Raw genomic sequence first — 18,457 nt, forward strand, 5'->3', positions numbered from 1 at the left:
ATTCCTTTGTAATCAATTTAATTCTGCTTTCGATAGCTGAGTCAGAGCATTGTTAGTGAAGATAATAGTAGAGAATGAAAATGAGTTCATAGTCTCAATTTCAACGTCAGAGGGTACCGTAAATTAATTCATTGGAATAGGAGTAGCTGGACTCCCTGGCCTAGTTTGAGTGAGGGCGCCGCGGGCATTTTAACCGTTAGTAAGTGCCCGTCCCTTCATCCATACAGGTATGCCATTCCACGCTGTGTTGTAATTTGCCCTTCTTTAAGTGATTTGACCCAATTGATAGTTGATTGTGCAAGTGTTACAGTAACGTAGTTGATATGCTCTGAGTAAAGTCATATTTACGTCTTTAACGTCCCCTGAAACGTGTTGTTGTTGTCACCGGTTAGTAAGTGCCCGTCCCTTCATCCATACAGGTCCCTAACGCAGCCTAGGCCGTGTCTGTAGGGTGGATGTTGTATCCACTATGTCTGGGGACATGTCCGAGGTCCAGTAGGATCAGTTACCTTCGTGAGACCCGGCCGTCAGACACTTCAGACCACCTATAGCCCCCATAGCTGGCTCGTCTGGCCCTAACGCTCGGTCCACGAGGTGACCCTGGACCACCAAGCCACACACCACTACCAGCCCCCATCATTGGTGGATGAATGTCTACCTCAGTAGGGCTATATTTGTGTGGTGGAATTAACCCACTGGGATCTCCATAGTTCGTCGGATAGTACTCCATGGTGGCTGGACCCCATGGCTGTTGCTTGAGTATCACTCCTGACGACTGAGTGTTGTAGTGGCAGTTGCCTAGTATTTATGGTGCTAAGTGACTATCATAGTTGTGTTATTGAATATGTCCACCCAGTAATGGTGTGAGTATGTTGAGCTGAGGGCCTAGTAATAGATTTCGTCTGTTAGTACAAACCAATTCTTTCTTCTAATTTCATATTCATGTTTAAATAAACTTTGTATTTGTATAATTGTGTATATTATTTACCTACAGTATTTACCGTTATTTCTTCCCTATTGCTTGATACTATCATTACACCTACCCACGAGCCTCCTATCGTCACGCTACCAATGGTGATATATAAGAGTAAAAGGAATTGTTACTGGCACACAGGCCCTCATGAAGGGTGGCAGTAGCAGCCCTCATAAATGGTGGCAGCTCAAGCCCTCATACCACAGGGCAGTGTGTTGGGCCCGCTGTTGTTTGTTTGTTTCATAAATGACATGCCTGACGTTGTACATTCCTCCATACAAATGTTTGCCGATGACGCCAATTTATTTCGGGAAATCAAGAACCAAGCGAACTGTGAAGAGCTGCAGAAGGACCTCTGTGGGCTCCAAGAATGGTCGAAGAAATGGTTGCTGAGATTCTATGTCACGAAGTGTAAGAGGATGCACCTGGGGCGTACCAACGGTAAGAAGGCGTATCATATGTCCCAACGGGATGAAGAAACTGCACTATTTGAGACTGAATGTGAGAAGAACCTAGGTGTGTACTGTATGTTGACAATGAGCTGAAGTTCTCGGGTCATTGCGAGAAGAAGGTAAATCAGGCAAATAAATTATTGGGTCTTATAAGAAGGTCGTTCAGATATCTAGACGGTCCGTCTCTCGTAACGATCTTCAAGAGTGAAGTGCTTCCCCATCTGGAGTACTGTCACCCCATCTGGTCCCCGAGATATGCTAGGGACTGTCAGTTGGTTGAAAATGTTCAAAGGAGGGCCACCAGACTGGTGCCTGCACTTCGGCACCTCAGCTACCCTGAGAGATTGGAGCGCCTGAACTTGCCTAGCTTATACTACAGACGGGCAAGGGGTGACCTAATTGAGGTGTATAAGCATCTCAAGGGGCACTACTCAGTCGAGTGTCCTTACTTGGAGCTGGCGGACGCTCACCCCACAAGGGGTCACAGCTCAAGATTGAAGAAGCCGCAAGTCCAGAAAACTGTGAGAGCAAACTTTTTCGGAGTGAGGGAACAATCTACCAGAGAGTGTTGTAACGGCACCGAGTGTGAGCTCTTTCAAGACCAGACTTGACAAACACTGCAGCGAGTTCAGGTACATTCAGGAGCCGGTGCATGCCCAGTATTTGCCAACAGTGCGTAACAGAGACGTGACCGATCGCCCAAGCGGCTAACGAGCCGATCAGTGGTGAAGAGGATAAAAGTAAAAAATAAGTGCCCGGGTGGGCTAATCCCCGTTAAAAAACACCTCACAGCTGGCTGTCTCCAGTCCAGGCTCCCACAATGCTGCTCGCGCTAGTCTGTGACATCACAACCAATCTCAGAGTTTTTCGCAGTCACGTGACTTTTTTAGCTACTTTAACCCTTATTTTTTAACACTTTTTGGCCCAAATTACTTAAAAATATAATTACCATGGTGAATTTAAGCGTTTTCTTTACCCATTGTCCTGCTATCTTACGAAAAAATTCCGACTGACAACTCGTCCTTTACTGTATTAGCTCTCCTCTTTGCGGGTGTATAGGTATAACAAATTAGAATTGAGATGAAAGTTGTAATCTGCAATGACTAATGCTGCATCATTACGTTACAGTATTTTTATTGCAAAGTAAACTTATGCTTTGAAATTAATATACACTGTATAACTTCCCAGATAGTGCAGTATTGTTTATCATTGGACTAAATTTACATTCATCCAGTAATGATTTTCGATAAGTCAAATGACACTTTTTGATGTGGATTTAAATGTCAACAAACTCGACGAAGAAATGCTCCTGACTCAGTCCACGTTTGCAGTGTCCGAAATAGTCACACAAAATTGTCAAATGTCATTATCATTTTGGTATGTACTTATATTAGAATATGTTCAGTTAAAAGTTATATAAATAAATTATTGATTCTTTACTACCCTTAAGAATTAAATTTATGAAATAAGTTAATTTAAGTATAACCAAGGAATATCATAAGGAACTAAAATTCCCTTACATTTTATTTTGGCTCCCAACACGAGCGTCATCTGTTGGACAAGCTAAAATCATAGAAAATGGTCATTGTCATCTAGAGAAAAATTTTATTTACTTAACGGAAACTCTAGTATTTCCTGCTGATTTTACTTTCTCTACTATCAGCATTCATTTAATTATTATCTTTTAATCATTTCACCACTTATCAACTTATTAGCCGTTCGGAAGGTTTGTCTGGCCTTTGTTAGTTTTATCATGAACTACTTTGTCCAGTGTTAATGCAGGAGGAAACGAGTACACGGAAGAAAATTTTGATAAAAGTAAATGTTCAGCTTACTTAGCCAGTCCATAAATATGTAATGATAATTAAGGACATCAACTATCAAAGGAAATGAAAGTTAAAGGTAGCTTAATGTAAATGATCTGGAAAGTTCTACTAAATTACTGAGCCTTTTTTTTTACCCAAGGTTATCTTTAAATTCTGTTACAATTGCAGTTGAAAATGTTTATTACAAATATAAAGCAACTGCTCAAGCAAGATATCGATTATTTCTATGTTATATGGAAGGAAAATACAGGGGTTAAAGAGATATTGCTCGCGTGGTTTTCAAATGGTTGGCGAAACTGCAGTTTAAGACTCACTGAGTAACCCCCCTTTTTATGTAGCACAAAATTATCGGAAATTAATAGGAAAAAAGTTATAGCCAATTTAACTTTGCTTTCCACTTGAGTCTCAAGCTAGTCATATAGACAGGTGGTATGTGACACTCATACCAGTGAATCGCACGATGAATTGAATTGAATTGAAACAGTTTATTTAGCCAGAAAAACACAGATACAGAGTGGATAATAATAATAATATTAACATGGCTGAGCCAGTTGAGAACTTGAGCTCACTTTTAGGCCCCTGGGTGATATATACTGTACATTCACGGGGAAATGTAAACAAACCATGCTCTTACTTTTCTAACGGTTTCCTGCATTTCTAATTGTAAATTTTAAAAGATAAAATTACACTATAAATAACTATAAAAGGAGGGGGGGGGGGTTCTCGACGGGTGATACTGGACAATCAAGTTCACAACACAAAGTAACAAACAAGAGACCTGCCTCCCGGATGTCTGGTACGATAAGTGTGAAATTAAAAATTTAACTGCAATTTAACCGTCACTGTTTATGAATCAAACATATAACTAAGAACTTACCTTGGTAAATTTGTATTGGTGCAAACAACTCTGTTAGAAAGTCAAAATTCTGTTTTTCTAGTGTATTTATGTGTATTTTGATTGGTTTTGACCTTGATTTTCGTCGGAAATTGTCTGTTTTTTTAGTTATCGGAGGTTTTGCGTGGGGCGTTTTCCGACAAAAATCATGGCCAAGGAAATACAAAATACACCAAAAAACACTAAACATATAAACCTAACCAATCTGTGACCACCCTCTCTTTTCTACCCAGTGCCACCAGCCAGTAACACCTTCTCCTCCTCCGCCTGGCTGGTGGTCCTCGCTCCCGCCGGCGAGCATGGCGACCCACAGGCTGGTCCTCCTCTGAGCGTCCTCACCAACCAGCTCTCTCTACATCACGCTTGTAACCATGCTGCCTTCCCAGCACCAAGCTGCATTGTACATCCAATACAACATGTATATAGAGAGCACATTGTGAGTTTCCTTTCTCCATCCCATCCTGAGTGTGAACCAAACATCCTGAACCCCACAATAGATTTGGGGTTGGAAAGTTGTGTGCACCAATTAAAAAGTACTCTACCTTTTCTATCTGAGAAGAAATGAAACCTTAACTCTATTATTTCCTTATTTTTCCCACAAAGAACACAGCGGTGGCCAGGGCGCTGGGTCGGAGCCATGTTCATATCTACCGCCACGCTCGCCAGCTTATGAACACGCAGACGATTCAGCGTCATCTCCAGGACAAGCATCCAACTAATAGATATTGCCTGACTCTGGTGAAATTAATTGTTCCTTGTGATATACATTCCTTGGTAGTAATGCGTAGCCAAATGCAAGAATTCGGACGTTGACGGCTGTGGAGGCGAGTGCCGATGTAAACATTGAAGATGGCAGCGAGCAGCACAGACACCTCGCTCGAAAGAAATGATTTCACCCCCAGTATCAGGTAAATTCACGTCTTGTAAACCACAGATGTCCAATAACGTATTTTATTACCACCAGTAACAATAAAAAGTGAAGTACTCGGTGAACTTCGCCCAAAAATGTCCACCTGTTTGACGGTGAAGTTCACACCCATTACCCGAGTGTATTTTATGTGTTATCATCGGGTTTTTAGTGACTTTATCTGTTGGATATTTTATTTGTTATCAGATGATGCACCATCCATCAGCCAAACACTTACTGTTAAATATTCATGCAGTTATAATTTTATTTTGGTCAACAGAGTGTAGGTTTCATTTGTATAATTTATGTGAACAAAGGTATGCTTGCATACCTATGCCACTTAATTAGGACTACAACTTAAGGAAATTTATCTATAGAAGGTAAAGAAAAATAACCTTGGGAAACTGACATTAAATGCAAGAGGAATAATTTCACTTTAAGAATTGTTTACAATTTTCAGTCTCTGTCACTGCTGCCTTGTTTATTTTCTGAATTTGAGGATTGGTTTGTTCGTAGATTGTTAGGTAAATTTTCATAAGCGCACCCAACTCTGTTAGAAAGTCAAAAATATATTTTTCTAGTGTATTTAGACCGATAATGACCTTCATTTCTGTCGGAAATTGGCCGGGGTTTTTTTATCGATTTATTTTTCATGGGGCGTTTTCCGAAAAAAAATAATGGCGAAGCGAATACAAAATACACCAGAAAAACATAAACCAAACCTAACCTAACCGACTCTCACCATATGATGGAATCCCTTATTTCTCACCTTATTGGCCGTCTCTTCTTTGTCTTTGAGATAAGGGACGAGTTACCACAATGCTACATATGTTGGTCGTGATATTTACATTCGTTCTTGCACATAGGACACTTTACTGAGGTCGGGAGAACACCATGAGATCGAAAAAGTGCTATAGTTTCTTAGTTTTTTTCCCCCAAAACTCGCAATCAACTCCATATAATTGAAGTGACACCCATTGCAGACTTTCATGGTCGGAAATAAATTTGAATTTGGAAATATGACACCCAAAATGAAAATAAAATTTGATTGGGCCAAAAATACCGCAAATTCAACCACAAATTATTTTAATTGGTTGCCAAAAAAACGCTTCTGATTGGCTATGTGACGTGTACGGGAACGCATGCGCGTGATGATTTATGAACGAGACATGCAGTGTGGGAGGTGAGGTAGGCGATAATGGCGGAAGATTAATGGAAGAAAATAGAGAAAATTTTGGATATGCTATCTCCGTTATTATACATTTGCAACGGTAATGTAATAGAAGAAAATTATCTTATAATTAGACGTCTTATTCGAATATGATAATAGATTAGGGGTAGCAATGTGGGGTGTGAAAATGCAATAATACCGATTTATTATTATTTTACTTCATTTTAAATACAGCTACATTCTATAATTTATCATTCATGAAATGAAGAAAACTAAGCTACTAAACCTGACCAAACCTCACATACTACAATTAATTTCTATTTAATTCTCTTAAAATAGAGAAAAATTTATTTTTATAAAAATAATAATTTTTTACAGTCTAATCATGGCATGCATGGAAAGTTCCTGTCTGCCATCTTCCTCTACCAATTTTGGCTATAAAAAGTGTTATTACACAAAAGACATTCCTCGTCTACTTTTTGTCATTTAAGTGAGGTAAGAAAGATTTTATCTTATGTGGAGAAAGTTCCTCAAGTTGGTGCTCAGGCTAGACCACTTTGTTAAGTATCGTACCACTGAAGACAACATTTTTTTTTTACATAAAAAAGTCGGAAATAAGTACTGTACTAGGAATTGCAGCTTTTTTTTTCTGATCTTTTTGTTTTGAATACCTGGTACTGAGGTATATCCAATCAGATATCACGCTAATATAATTTTGATTGTTTACATAAATGCTTCCAGTAACCATTTTGTACACATGAATGCTTCCAGTAATTGCAGACCAGTCCTAAAGTCCCATGATATTGCCCCCAGCACCATGATAAACAGAAGAAGTCTCAAAACTGACCCCCTGATGAACCCATATTTTCACTTCAAATTCCTCACTTTACTTACCGATTACTCTTACAGAGGTTCTTTGAACTCTCATATAATGCCATAACCAGTTGAACTATGTACTCAACTCCTAGGTTTCTCATTCCCCACTTTATTAAATAATTTTCTCCTTCCGTAGACATTTCTCGTGTAGCTCCCTGGCCATAAATATTGCTTCTGTAGTCCCCATACCTGGCATAAACCCAAACTGTATTTCATTTATATCTACTCTCTCCCTTATCAATTTCTCAAACACTCTTTCTACAACTTTCATAACCTGATTTAGCAGGTTCAGGCCCCTGTAGTTCCCACATTCAGGTGCATCACTTTTACCCTTGCAAGTACTGTATTCACAATCACACTCTTCCTCCAGTCTTCTGGAACAGTATATTCCATCATTATTGTATTAGTTAATTCGGTCATCATTGACATGTGTACCAATATCGCTTGATGCTTTTAGCATGTAGGTATGATAATCCTCTGAAATAGAGCAATGGTTTATCAGTACTGTACAGTATTATAAGACCAACAAGGATATGATAAGAGACTTTCATGAAATGGCACCTCGACATTACAAAAGCTTCTTTAACAACTGAATACAACATTCCGGAAATAACTGCCACCATTACACTATCAGATAGATTGAAACAGATCGTCCACCACTTTTATTGGACATGTGTTGTCATTATTATATTGTTGATATTGTACTGTACTGTACATTAACGTAGCTTCCATTAGTACAACTTTAGGATACCGTTTATTTAGACATTTGTGTTATTTACGAAATTCTCGGTATCATTTCAACATCATGATCAATAATAACCTCTAATACAGTACTGTACTGTATTTACTGTACAGTACTATTGAGATATTGTACTGTGTACTGGCTTCCCCAGCTCTGTCCTTAATGTCGAGCTTGACCTACTGAACAATTGTCGAACTATGGCCTCACGTGTAACACCTTATGTTCATGTGTGAGTTGTGCATGACCAACACAGTGAGCCTTCGCCCGGAAACGATCCCTGGCTTTAACTCCCCTCCAATCAGGGTGGGTGGGGGATCAGAAATTAGGGCTTGAGACTGTACACACGTATAATACCTGTAACCCATATATACTTCTACGTTAACATGAATCGTTTATAGATTTTTAGCTGCAATATTAAAGAATACAAGAAAAATTACTGTACTGTAAAAATATCAAAAAGTACAGTATGTAAACACAACTAAACCAGCAACAGGTATATGTGTGGTGAGATGTGGTTAAGGTCATTGCCAAAAGTTACTCACTGTTTTATCCACTTTACTATGACAGAGATTAAATCAAACGCTACCAAAGCTAAAGTAACTCAGAAAACCTATGCAGAATTATGTTTGTTGTAAAAATATCTTCAATACATAAGGCAGCAATCAGTGGTGCTGGCAGTGGTCATGTACTGTAGTGGGAGCCTGTTTAGTGTGTTTGTATACTTGTTTTCTTTTGCAGCGGTGCTAGGCCAACTACAAGCGGCATAAATTTTCAGCTCAGGTGACTACAGTCTGTATACAGTTTCCATTATCACATTAGTATAATATTCATGTTTATTATTGCTAGGTTAGATTTTAGGATCAAAATTCTTTGGACTGGAGTGCATCCCAGTATATAATTTGGATTTCTGGGTCGAACTTTTTTGGGCTGGAACACATCTCAGTTGTCACATATAGAAGGACTACAGTAGCTGTGGCCTATTATATGTGACCAAGAAAAATAATGAATTTGGGGAATGTAATTGTATGGTTGAACATCACTTTATTGTTGGGATACATTTTAATAAAGAGGGCATGGCAAGTGCAGTATCACTTGGCAGGTGGGGGGCACTATTCATTACTGTACTGTACTGTATTATCATAAACAGTGGGAAAAGACAGTCCAGTCATTGCCTGCTTTTCTGCTGTGTATACAAGCCAAGGTTGTATACACAGTAACAATTAAAGACCCAGTCCCCCAGTTGGTCTCAGTTTCTGCTATCTCAAACACTTGAAATTAAAAACATTGAAATTATAACTCATCTTTATAGGCTTTATGTTTGTAGTACATTCAAATATTTCACATCCTTGATGACTTATTTGTCCTTAAACTCATCACCTGCTTCTTCCTAGTGTACAAGACCACAACCTGGCTGGGTAATTATTATTTAAGACATATCATTAGCCTTGTACTTATATGTCGAAGCAACTACTATCGCTTGAGTGGAAGTAACATGTGAAACAAGTCATAATACACATCTTAGTTGTCAAATTTATCTAAGCTGGTTACTATAGCTATGTATTAAATGATCTTAAGAGGTAGTAATGCTGTATTAAAATCAAGGAGGGAAAAATTCTTGATTCATCATATACCATGGTACTGTATCTGGCTCCCTGAAATATAGCTACGGCATTTACAGTGGGGTATGCTATAACGAATCTAATTGGTTCTAGAACCTCGTTCGTTATAGGATTAATCCGTTCCAGGCCCCCAAATACAACCACTTAACACTGAAAAATTTCTGTGGAAATTGTAAAAAAATACGGTACTTTATCTTACCTTAGTGTTGTTAGTATGCAGGACAGGAGGCAGAGGAGGAGGGGGGAGGAGAGAATTATGAAGAAGAGTTGGAAGGAGAGGAGTCATCCTTCCTAGCCCTCTTTGGTGACTGTCTTACAGGCACTTTGTCTGTTTCTTTATGATTTCTTTCTTAGTTTCAAGGGTTATTAGCTTTCTCACGCTTTTGACGATTCATTGTTACAATTGTACACTTGTATAACAAAATAGTTATAAAAAAAACACGAATTTCCACATCAAAAGACTAAATTTCAACAAGTTCAGTGGTGCACTGACTACACAATGAACCAATATGGCGCCTGACGCTCTAGCTGTGAGCCGCGGCACAACAATATTCATGCGCCAGACGAAATAGTCCCGTATTCATCCGCGTTCGTTATAGCATTCTCAATTTTATCAGTAAAACCGTTCTTTATAGGAATATTCGTAGTAGAATCCGTTCGTTATAGCATACCCCACTGTATAACTTTAAGAAGCTTCATAATTCATACGGTATTTATTGATTAGTTCATACAGTATGTACATAAGGCCGTCATAAAATCAACCCCCCCTCCCCACCCCCAGGTGAACCTCTCACCTCACAACCTTCCACAGTGCCATCAGTGGTGGCCCTTGTTTTTCAGAGAACCTTTATTTAAGTGTTCTGGTAATACAGTAGTACAGTACAGTACGGAGAAGGTACAGTATGGATAATCTATTGAGTTGTCTTCAGCCACTAATTTTAGGCATTTGACTGGGTGCTAAACCCTTAGACTAAGCTGGTGTAATAACAATGGTTCCCTAGGATGGTTATTAGGTTAAAAAATTTATTTTACCTAAAAAATTCAAGTCTGATATACTGTACAGGTAACAGAATATGATCATTAATAATAATTCAATATTTTCAGAATTAATAACATTAATTAGTGTCTTGTTTCTGCTCCAGCACCATGCCCCCCAGACCAGAGGTGACATATAATTGGATCAATATAACATCTGAATTCTTCCATGCTACAAAGGGTAAGGATTTTTTTTCATTATATATATATATATATATATATATATATATATATATATATATATATATATATATATATATATATATATATATATATATATATATATATATATATATATATACACATATATATGCTGATAACCACAAGCGGTTTCGTGTAATTCACATCTTCAGGGGTGAGTACAGACTAAGGAGAAGTACATAACAAGGTACATATATATAGACTCGTGCACTGTTAAACAAATGTTAATCAAGAGCTCCCCCAACAATATAGGTGGCTACATTTATTAGGTTCCTTGCAAGGAATGTAATATGTTTTACTTAGGCCAGACAGGTAAAGATCTTGTAACTAGACTTAAACAACATAAATATAGTGTTAGGACAGGCCAGGAATCCAATGCTCTGTTTGTTCATTTGAGGGATAACAAGCATTGCATTGACTGGGGTAATGCCTCCTCAATATTACCTTGTAATTCAATTGATAGTAGGAACATCATAGAATCTAGTCTCATTAAACATACCGAAGCAGTCAACATGAATTTGAGTAATGGCATGTACAAACTGGACAATTTTGTAATTAAGAAGATTTGTAACCAGGTGAGAAGGTTGGGTCACCTTACCCTCTGACCTGACTACCGACCGTTGCGGTGCTTTTAAAGATTAGTAGGGTCATTACCTAATACCTGACCATTGTGGACCTGATCTCACCCTCCTCTTTATATATACACCTTGTTTTGTACTTCTCCTTAGTCTGTACTCACCCCTGAAGATGTGAATTACACGAAAGCGCTTGGGAACTTCGTGTTTTCTTCTTTCCTTGTGGTTATCAGCATATACCTGGATCACGCGCAACTACATATGATATATATATATATATATATATATATATATATATATATATATATATATATATATATATATATATATATATATATATATATATATATATATATATATATATATATATATGTAAATCCACAATGAAAATGTGGAGAAGATAAATCTTGATAAAATCACACAGGGAAAAGGGAAACAATGGAACACCTTAACTTTCGTCTTTATTCAAGACATCTTCAGAGGCAACTGAATTACATGGACAGAGAGAGGCTTAAATACACAGGGTGACCTTATTAAACATGAGGTCAGGTCATAATCATGCCATCCACTAATCCGCACACCAACACACACGCAGAGGAGCTTAAGAGAAAGGGCAACGTGACTATTCAAGTTAAGTCAGGTCAAAAATATGGGACCCACTAATCATCTATCCTACATAAGAACATAAGGAGTCTGCAATAGGCCGGTTGGCCTGTGCATGGCAGCTCCTGTCGAGAGTTACTATCACTCTTATCATCCATGAATCTATCCAGCCTCCCTTTGAAACTTTCCAGCGTTCCAGCACTTACTACAAAGTTGCTAAGCTTGTTCCACTCGTCCACCACCCTATTTGTGAACCAGTTCCTTCCTATCTCCCTCCTAAACCTAAACTTATCCAACTTGAATCCGTTGCTCCGAGTCCTATCCTGCTCGGATATTATAAGAACTTTATCTATATCACCTTTATTGATTCCTTTCACCCACTTGAATACTTCTATCATATCTCCCCGCACTCTAACTCCAATGCTTTCAAAGCATTTTTTACCTTGGGCCACTGACAAATAAATTTATGTAACATATCAGTTTTGTACTGACCATCACTAAGGTTTATGAAATTTAATTCCCTAATCAAACTAGCTTCAACCAGAAGTCTTTCTGTGACACATGATGATTTGTACACTTCTAAGCTGTTTTCCCAATCACTGGGATGATTATTGTTCCTAACATGAACGAACAGTGCACTGCTTTCAGATGCTGTTCTGATAATGTACTTGTGCTGTTTGATTCCGAGTTGCAATGCTTTCCCAGTCTGTCCTACATAATTTCCATTACATTTGCTACATGGAATACAATAAACACTTCCATTTACATTCAAAGTTGGGCTACTCTTGATTAATAAATTGGTAATGGTTGAGTCATACTTAAAAACAACATAATTTAAGGGACTGAACTAACGGGACAAATTCATTGCGATAAGGTAGTCAAAATATTCCTAAGTGTAGGAATTTGCCACCTGGTTTGAGTAGAATGAAAGGATTTTTTAGCCCTTTTAAAACAATGATCAACAAACAATGAAGGGTACCCAAGTTTTTGTGCAATGGAACGAATGTGTTTCAATTCTTCATCAATAAATTCAGCGTCACAAATTCGCAAACATCTCAAAAACATAGCAGAAAAAACTTAATTATGTTCCTGAGATGGACACCTTACCAGTAACTGGGCGGTAACCGACTCCCACAGACTCGAACGTTTTGTTTACTTACATTTCACCTCCTGTTTAGCCTATTGCTACTGCACTATTCAGTCTTACTCGGGTATTACACATCACTATAGGAGACCAGTAGCAAACGTAATGTTGGAATGCACAATATACAGTGGTCCCTCGGTTAACGAACGGTTCGATTAGCGAATTTTTGGTTTACGAATTAGCTCCCATCAGGATCTTCAATTCGGTTAACGAACAAAACTTTGATTAACGAAATCCTTACAACAAACACATTTTGTTGTGCGCATCAGCTAATCGGCTAGTCCGCCAATACAGTAATGGGTTTTATGCTTACATTTGTTTCCGGTGGAGTAAATATCAAGAAAGTTGTGCTCATTAATATTTTTGCATTTTTATTATACTGTATTAAAGTTATTTGTCATTTTAAAATTTCCTGCAGTAATTTCACCAATAAAGTACACTAGCTGTAATTTAAGATTATTTTATTTAAATCAACACTGCATTGCGCTATATATTATCAATATGTTAACTAAATTTCAGAATGACCAATAATTTTAATGTAAAAACATAAAAATACTCTGTATTCAAGAGAGCGACAAACACGATGTTTCCTCCACTGTAAACAAAGTTAAACTGACACTTTGGCGGGTCAGTCAAGCGGTTGATAGGCGCACAAAAAACTAGTTCCCTGTATATACATACACTGTTTACAGGAAAGCCTCTCATAACGACCGTTCTACTAACGACGATTCATATTTAAGACCCTGGTTAATTTAGGACCCATTTCAATTTACACCGTTATTTTCTTCGTATTTACGACGAAATTATTATAAAAAAATAAAGTAAAATTACATTTTCATATAAATAATAACTAAATCCCAATATGTATGATGCAAATAAAAGAAAAACACACCTTGCGCATAGAGGCTGCCGGGCTTGTGAGGGTGATGCCAGCATCACTAGTATAAACAGTCACAGCTGGCGGGTCTTTTGTTTTATGCCTTTGAGCAGGAACAGGAGAAAAACTTTCTCAGGTTTCTTATGACATTCTTGCATCTATTCAACATGAGCAAGTGATGGTAGTGCTGGTTCAAAAGCTAAAAGAAAGTGTCTGAGCTTAGCCGAGAAACAAGATGTGTTAAAACAATATGAAAAAGGTGAGAGGTCTGTGGATATTATATGGAGCAAGCAATGAACATATTTTCTGAAGTGGCTCCATTAACAGAACGAAGAATTAAAATTAACAGGGACATAAAATACACAAATGACCTCTACATAAAGATGTATAATGAGAAAAGAAAGTGGCTGTGCAAGGTTCTTTTGACAGCTTTATCATTCAGAGGCCTAAACCATCAACTTCAGCTACACCATCAAATTCAGCATCATAAGCAGCTAAATCAACAACTTCAGGTTCAGTAACAGTTTCAGCAACAGCTATGATATCTTTATGGAAAGCTTTAGCTTCAGCCAGAGTTGAACCTGATTGAGAAAATCATCTGAGTAAACACTCGCACAATAATTCATTGGCTGTCCTTATGTTTTAGACTTTACCACCATTTGTGAGTAGAATTTTTGTTTTTCATTCGTAAGTATTATTTAAAACATGCTGTATATGGACAGTAATAAGTGTTACTTTTATATGTAGAGAAATGACGATGTTTTCACATACAGTTGTCCCTTGGTTAACGAACGGTTCGATTAACTAAATTTCGGTTAACGAATTACCTCCCAAAAGGATCTTCAATTCTGTTAACGAACAAAACTTTTATTAACGAAATCCTTATGAACATCACGTTTTGTTTTGAGCACCATCTGATGGGCTAGTCTGCCAATTCAGTAATCTGTTCTATGTTTACATTCATTGCCAGTGGAGTAAATATCAAGAAAGTTGTGCTCTTTAATATTTTTGCATTTTTTATATTAAAATTATTAGTCGTTTTAACATTTATTTAGCATATTGATAATACGTATATGCAGTACTACAGGGAACTAGTTTTTTGTGCACCCATCAGATGCCTGACTCAGCCAACAGGAGTCAGTTGGGCTTTGTTGACAGTGGAGTGAACATCTATTTTGTTGGTGTCTTGAATATTTTTGCATTTTTACAATAAAATTATTGGTTATTCCGAAATTTGGTTAACATATTGATAATATATAGCGCAGTGCATCAAGCACGGGTCCCCTGAATGGTGATTTCTCCTCCATCTCCACTTCCTTCTCTTCTCCTCCATCCCCACTTCTAATTCCCATCATCATCAACCAGGAACCTTCTACATGCACACCTCAAAGTAAGTGTACTTTACTACATTTTATTTTTACTTTGTATGTACTTTTCAGTGAGCTGGAACCAATTACCCAATATCCCATTGAAACAATGGATTCGGTTAATGAACGACCCTCTGGAATGAATTGTTCAATAACTGAGGGACCACTGTATACAGTACTTTACGCACTTACATATGATGGCGTTCCCAAACTATTTTTTTCTTTACCATTAATGGTTATCTACTTCTATTGTTCCATTTATTAACATTAAATAACATTACTTAGTACATACATATTAATTTTTTTTACATTAATTTTACTACAACAGCAACCAGGGTCTTATTTCTTCAGTTTCTTTTGTAGAAGTAGAACCATCGTCATTCGACACGGGTGTTGTAAACATGAACGAAAACAATGCCGTCTCGTCTCCTCTTGTGTGTTTTAATATTCTACGTATTATTAATGAATTGCATTGTTCGTTTCACATATATGAACATTAATTCAATCAAATACATATTCAGTAATGAACAATAATGAATCTTTTGTACAGTAGCTAACACAACTGTCTGTGCTGGTTGGGGTCGATATGCTCCGAAATTTTACTTGTGACTAGTGACAGCCTCATACACCAGAATTTATTGTCCATGGTCTCATATTGTTTCCCACAAAGTATGCACTGATAGTGGTTTTTACTACTGTACATATTCTTAAGGTAAATGACGTGGTTTCCTTGAGGGCACGAGTATACATTGCCGTTCCACTATCACTCTCTTTTTTTCTTTAACATTAGTAGTTACCTTTACTGTAAAAGTACATTAAATAACATTAATTAAAACATACATATTTTTTACATTAATTTTACTGCAACAACAACCAGGGTCTTATTTTCTTGTTTCAGATGGATAACTGACATTATGGGTGTAAACACTGACAACAATAATAGCGTCCCATCTCTTGTGTGATATTATTATTATTATTCATCTATATTGTATAAGGAGCATTCATAAACATTTTTTAAAGACTATAGTTTGCATTTTCATTAATTGTATTGTTTAGGGGGAAAAGAGGGTAAAAAGCCACACAAAAGTTATGAGAAGGTCACACTTGGGAGCACATCTCATTATTATTGCTTTATTTTAATGATAATTAATGATTCACAATACTATGATTTACCTTACACTGCAATAATGGAGGACACGTTACCGTCGTTATTCAAGGCTTTACTGCAGGGGTTCTTAAACTTTTTTTCAACCAAGGACCCCTTATATACCATGACACATACAAATATTGTCAATAATCAAAGAATGAATCTTAGTCCAAAGCATTTGTTCAATTCAACCCAAATACAAAATATCCTGCGAATTGGAATCGCCAAATCTCTCACAAAACGTTAAACACACTATTTCTCAAAAACTTTTCACGGACCCCAGTTTGAGAATCACTGCTTTACTGTATACAGTACTGTATATATATATATATATATATACAGCCACTCCTCGACTTACGACCACCCGGACATACGACCGACCCAGTCGTACCAAAAAATTTTCAAATTATGTACGTATTTTCGAGTCCTGCCGTTAGTGATTGCGCTGTGTACTGACAAAATTTTCGTTGGTAATTCCCTTTAAAATGGCTGGCAAGCTTAAAAGTGAGAGTTTTGTGGTGCTGAGAAGAAAAAGAGACAACCATTTTAGATTTTCTATGTATTATCTTCGCATTTTCGACTTACGACCTGGATCTGGGTCCCTAACCCCGTCGTAAGTCAAGGAGTGGGTGTATGTGTGTATATATGAGACCATGGACAATAAATTTTGGTGTATGAGGCTGTCACTAGTCATACGTAAAATTTCGGAGCATATCGACCCCAACCCGCACAGATAGTTGTGAAAGTCTGGAGCTTGATGAAGTGTACTGTACAGTAGGGTGAAAACTGGTTACTGAAGCATAAGATCATCAGGATCACTGTTGGAAAAGGGTGATGCAGTGGTGGTTGGTGGAGAGGCAGATGGCGGGGGGGAGCAGCGGCAGCAGCTGCCCGAGTAGGTCAGGGAGTTGAATCAGCTGGGCAAGCAGCTGGTTCTTTCTTAAAAACATCATGATTGGTAGTTGTTTCCTCTTGGTTTTGAGGTCTCTAAATGTTTCTCTCCACTAGCATCACTAGCACAGGGTAGTCTTTTAGTTTTTAGTACGACACAAGAGATGCTGCATCGCAAGCAATGGTTGAGCACAAACAAAGGAAGAGGAGACACTCCGGGCACATGGGGGTGACTCGTTGCGCTGCGGGAGGAGCTCATAAGCTAGCCACTATCTGCTTACAGCAAATAGTCGAAATCGCAATTCGCAAACCCGCAAATAGCAAGGGTTTACTGTAATTATTTTAGGTTCAATTCATTGTCTTTTTCATCAGATAACATTTGAAAATTATTATGACTGTCACTGTTTGAAATATTTTTAAGGAATCAGCATTGTTTTAGATTACTGTATTAATTTGTGAAATAAATAAAAATTTCTTTCTCATCCAGATTTGCAGTTGGGTGAGCTGTTGCATGATGATATTTTTGGACTCTTTGAAGCCATGTCTGCCATAGAGATGATGGATCCTAAGATGGATGCAGGAATGATGTGTAACAGAGGCAAGAAGGTGTTAAATTTTGACCAAGCTGTTAAGGTTGGTATTACAAACAGATGCAGTTCATTGTTTAGCAGTAGTAGTGTGTAAATGATCCCCTTTTTGGTTTTTTATCGAATTTAAATTGCTGAGCCATTATTAATGGATAGGCAACTGCAAAAGAAATAAGTAGGGAAGGAGAGAAAGCTGTACATAGTATTTATAGACATTGAGATGGCATATAATTGGGTTCCACACAAGTAGCCAATGAGAATTTAAGGGTTGAGGAATACAAAGAGGCAGCTGTTTTTGAGATAATTGACAAATTTTTGTGTTGAGATAAACTGAGATGGTTTGGGCATGTGGAGAAAATGAAGGAGACACATTGGGTCAAGAGGTGCATGAGTCTTAAATAGGGAAGGAAGGAGAGCTGGGAGAATGTCAGGAGTGCTGTGGGTGTTAGGAAATGACATCAGAGTTAAGAACCTGACAAAAGAGGCTGCAAGAGACCCTGCAGCATGGAAAATGGCTGTAAGACACTAATGGTGAGAGAGAAAACAATTGAAGTAGAGTACAATACTGT

The 18,457-nt window shown here is 37.7% G+C and overlaps 1 protein-coding gene across 2 annotated transcripts in view; it reads left to right on the top strand.

Moving 5' to 3' along the window:
* Positions 1-4,929: 4,929 nt before the first annotated feature.
* Positions 4,930-18,457, top strand: part of LOC121868864 (N-alpha-acetyltransferase 35, NatC auxiliary subunit-like) — a 32,135-nt gene continuing 18,607 nt past the window's right edge. The window contains exons 1-4 of one of the 2 annotated variants that reach the window (XM_042369859.1): positions 4,930-5,054; positions 8,581-8,622; positions 10,604-10,677; positions 17,789-17,934. In XM_042369859.1, coding sequence (XP_042225793.1) covers positions 4,996-5,054; positions 8,581-8,622; positions 10,604-10,677; positions 17,789-17,934 — 321 coding nt within the window. In that variant the 5' untranslated portion in view covers positions 4,930-4,995. The remainder of the gene's footprint in view (positions 5,055-8,580; positions 8,623-10,603; positions 10,678-17,788; positions 17,935-18,457) is intronic. The other variant, XM_042369860.1, reaches the window with a different exon arrangement.

Source organism: Homarus americanus, unplaced genomic scaffold, assembly GCF_018991925.1.
Source record: "Homarus americanus isolate GMGI-L3 unplaced genomic scaffold, GMGI_Hamer_2.0 scaffold30535, whole genome shotgun sequence".
NCBI lineage: Eukaryota > Metazoa > Arthropoda > Malacostraca > Decapoda > Nephropidae > Homarus > Homarus americanus.